We start from the raw sequence: 3,927 nt of genomic DNA on the forward strand, positions 1-3,927 counted from the left end.
TTCAGTCAGAACAGCTAAGAATTTTCATCTCTTATTCAAAACTGAGATGCTGGAGGACAGGCAAGTCACTGGGTGGGACAGCATAGAGACATCTCTCTCCTGCGAACAGGGCCTCACATTCCTTCTCACTCTACCTTATGTGCATGGTAGACTAGTTCACTAAAAGAAAGCCCTCCATCCAGCACAACAGATGCTCATATCACAAAGAGGACTACACATTAATGATTAATTAAATTTTAATGTTTACAGTAGTCACTTAAGAGGGATGCCAACAATTTTTATTTTTTTTTTAAAAAGAATTCTGATGTGGGAGTTATTTTATTGGGAAAGCTTGGAGAAGACAAACTTGGAAACAACTGCTCCAAAACATAATTATAAAGAAGGAAAACAAAGTAGAGATCATATTGTGCTTTAAAGGAAGGTTACATAGTTTAACTTGCATAGCACAAGCATACATGAGTATGAGTTAACAGGAACGGACACAGCCCATCTTGATTCAGGTTATTGCTTTCTTTTTTAAAATCTGAGTAACTGTTTGCTGGTCTCTGCTGGAACCAAAGGAGGCTTACTGGCAGGTGTTTGTCAGTAGTCTAATTTGGTTTAGCCAAGGAACAGTGTACACTACAAACTTGCAAGTGACACGCTAAGGAGAGAAAGAAAAAAAGCAATTATCAGATTAAGAGCATAAAACAGAGCATCACTGACCATTTTTCTACATACAGATTTACTACATTTTCAGTGATCCAGAATATATGCCACTCTTGTGGCTCTCCAGATTATTTGCACTTTCTTGCCAAGTATTCTGGAATACCACTCTTGTGAATATGTACTCAGTACTAACCATTTCTCTTAAACATTAACAGAAAAGCTGAGCAATCAGCACTTCTGAAGATCAGGTTACCTCCTCTGCTCACTTATAAGTTCCCACTGCTGGAAAGCTTTCAGCCTGGGTAATACTCTGACATGAGCTCTCAAGTATGCGTAAGAACATCTGTGCCGCTACCTAATTTGTGCACGTGTCTGCCCCATCATTCCAGGACTCCAGCTGTGGTAGTGGTACACAAGAAGTTTCTAGCGCAGGGCTTAATGGATCACTTGTGTGCAGTTACAGTTCTCATATGCGCAGGTACATCCACCAGAGAAGTTACACCTATCACGGTGATTAATATCAGTAATGAAATTCTATGCAACTGGACTCTGATCAGATCAGGGCAGACACACATTTGGTGCTCTCTTGTCTGAGAGTTGAAGTATTCCTTATAGAGTTTCTATAATTAGATAAAATTTGTGCCTAACTCAGCTTGGTGGGTACAAAGAACCAGGGTATCCTGCCATTCACTATCAGCGCTTGGCTAAAGCACTATCAGCAGTAATGGGAGTCCCTAGGAAAAAGGAGTTGAGTAAGGTTGTTTACATCACCATGAGACAACAGGAACAGAGGAAGATACAGGGACTCATGGCACCAGTTCAGGACACCTGAAACCAACCCTGGTTAACAAAGTTTCTTCTGCATATCCCTGGGATCAAAACCACAAGCAATTTCAGAGGACTAAGGCACACACTCCATGCATTACAGCTTCAGGTCCCTGCTTAGAAGAGAGGTTAAAAGGCCATGTTTACTTTGTTAGCATCATCTGGCCAGGCAAGTTCTGCAATGGCTCCATCTCAATAAGTATAAAGTCTCTGATCTTGGCTGGGGTAGACAGGCAACACTGCCCATAACTGTACTAGACCAGCTGGAGGGAAGAGGTTGAAAACCCAGGGACCAGCATGCTCTGTTTTGGAGCCTACCTTAGCCATCTCTGGTGCATCATGAAAAGCACAGCTCTGGACATCAGCTACTGACTTTGCGCAATTTGTCCGGCCAATCTCAACTTCCATGATATACTTTATTCCAGCCACAATCTGCAAGGAGACAACAGGCAGAAGCACGCTTATTTACAGCACATACAGGAGATCTCTCTGCAGAGAAGCACCTAACAGAAAATAAGGTGATTACATTACTTAAACCAAACTCAACAAGCATAGACATGATAGCGTGTGGCAACCTGCACAAAAAAGGCACTTTACATCTGTTGAAGACCAGAAGACAAAGTGCAAGTAAGCAAATTGGACACAGTACAGCTTATATAACCAGTAAACAAAGTCACATGTCAATTCATAAGCAGTGTAGGCAAATTACTATCTTCAGTAACTCAAACTCTAGCACTCAAAGGCACCCCTGTTAATGAGACTTGAGTTATAACTGATGCTTTTATTTGCCTTCTGTGGAAAAAGAGTTTGAAACCTGCTCTTTTTCAAGGACTAGAAGCGGAGATTGCCATGGAGTCACACCAGTCCACAAAGTGAAGCTTTAACTTTAAAAAATCCACCTGTTAGTAACATTCTGTAAGTCCCCAAAATTGGTCACATGGTAGGTGACCTAAATACACAGGTATCTGTTTCTTTCTGGATGCTTCCTGACCAAATTACTTGTGTCTTCCCTCACCAGTCTTTACATGCTGCCTGAGCAGCAGCCAAGTCCTCCCCCACACTCAACCTCCCCTGCCAACGCTCGAAGCACCCGTCCCAAAGCCCAAGGAAACTCCTGACACTTTAAAGGATGTTTACAAATGTCACTTTCTGGATTTGGGTTTTCTTTTTAAGCCTAGATCAAATTGTAGCGACGGCACTGGGAGATGGAGGGGCTGTGGCATGTTTCCTCTGGAAGTTTAGAGCTATTCGTAGCAGCAATGAAGTCTTTCTCTCTTTTCCCCACTTTTTCGAATGCAAAATTAGAAAAAAGCCCTTCAGGTCTGCCAGCGCTTGACCGGCCTCGCCGAGGGCAGGGCCGGGGATGGAAGCGCGGGCGCCGCCCGACGGTTGTTTACCAGCCCTTCAGGGCCAGCGTGACACAGCACCGCTGCCCACCCGCCCAGGGCGGCCGCGCGGTCCCGGCGGCAGCGGGGGGCGCCGAGGGCGGCGGCACCGACCTGTCTCTTGGCGCTGATGATCCGCGCCACGCGGCTCGAGTACTTGTCGTTGCTGGCCCTGTTGTACTGCGCCATGGCGAACCGCAGGGCCCGCTGCAGCCCTTCGTCGTTGTCGGCCACGTCGATGGGAGCGCCCACCAGCCGCGGGCGCTCCTCGCTGCCCAGCACGGCGCCGGCCAACAGCACGGCGGCGATCGCCGCCACTAGCCACCTGTGAGCCGCCTTCATCGCTGCGCTGTGTGAGGCGCCGCCCGCCGCCGCCGCCATTTTAAGGCCGCGGGGGTGGGGGCGGGCAGGCCGCGCCCTCGAGGGCCGCGGAACAAACCGCCCCTGCCCGGCCCCTTCCCCGCCTCAGCACGGGGCGGGGGGGAAGGAGCCCGTTTTTTTCTTTTGCGTGCCCCAGAAAAGCCAGGTTTTAAAGCAAAAGGGGCCCTGCCTTCTTCACCGTGCGGAATGTTTTCCACGAGCGGGAAGCCTACAGATAAATAAAACAGCGTGGGCTACACGCATTCGGTAATCTTTGTTTTCTCCCCAAACACCTCCGTGGCCCCGCAGCCGAGGTGGCTGGTGGAAACGGCCTTTCGAGGGCAAACAGCTTAGGGATGAGGGGAAAATAACTATCCAGGGCCTCGCGGACTGCCTGGAGGGGAGGAGACAGGTAACAGGCTGAGGGATTTGAGTCCCCATAGGAGAAATCAAATGATCATCGTTAAGAATCGCCCGCTTCCCTTCTTCTTTGCTTTCTTAGGGACAGCGAAAATCTCTAAACCCACCTCACCATGCTTTTTGCAAGTCCCCCAGTGTTGTCCCCCTCCCTCCCTTGCACGAGGCAATGCAGGCCGGCATCCCTCAGACCCTGCTCACAGGGGCCCAAGTCTGCCTCGGACGGCAGAACGCGGGGCCCACTGCGCCGCCTCACACATGAGGGCTGAGTCAGGACTTGCTCTCTTCCCAC

At 48.8% G+C, this 3,927-nt stretch overlaps 1 protein-coding gene across 1 annotated transcript; it reads right to left on the reverse strand.

Annotated features, from left to right (window-relative positions):
• Positions 1-218: 218 nt before the first annotated feature.
• LOC112961644 (cystatin-like) lies at positions 219-3,254 on the reverse strand. Its single transcript, XM_026057016.1, has 3 exons — positions 2,973-3,254; positions 1,792-1,905; positions 219-643 (listed from the first exon to the last, which is right to left on the reverse strand). The coding sequence occupies exons 1-3, from the start codon at positions 3,237-3,239 to the stop codon at positions 566-568; spliced, it is 459 nt and encodes a 152-aa protein (XP_025912801.1). The 5' UTR covers positions 3,240-3,254; the 3' UTR covers positions 219-565.
• Positions 3,255-3,927: the final 673 nt, after the last annotated feature.

The sequence above is a fragment of the Apteryx rowi genome, unplaced genomic scaffold (genome assembly GCF_003343035.1).
Source record: "Apteryx rowi isolate R43461 unplaced genomic scaffold, aptRow1 scaffold_1355, whole genome shotgun sequence".
NCBI classification, from domain to species: Eukaryota; Metazoa; Chordata; class Aves; order Apterygiformes; family Apterygidae; genus Apteryx; species Apteryx rowi.

Excerpts from the sequence above, each read along its gene's own strand:
- LOC112961644 (XM_026057016.1), bottom strand. The coding sequence starts at position 3,239 with ATGGCGGCGGCGGCGGGCGGCGCCTCACACAGCGCAGCGATGAAGGCG. Across the intron at positions 1,906-2,972 it reads TCATCAGCGCCAAGAGACAG|ATTGTGGCTGGAATAAAGTA; the intron begins GTCGGTGCCGCC and ends GTCTCCTTGCAG. Across the intron at positions 644-1,791 it reads ATGCACCAGAGATGGCTAAG|CGTGTCACTTGCAAGTTTGT; the intron begins GTAGGCTCCAAA and ends TTCTCTCCTTAG.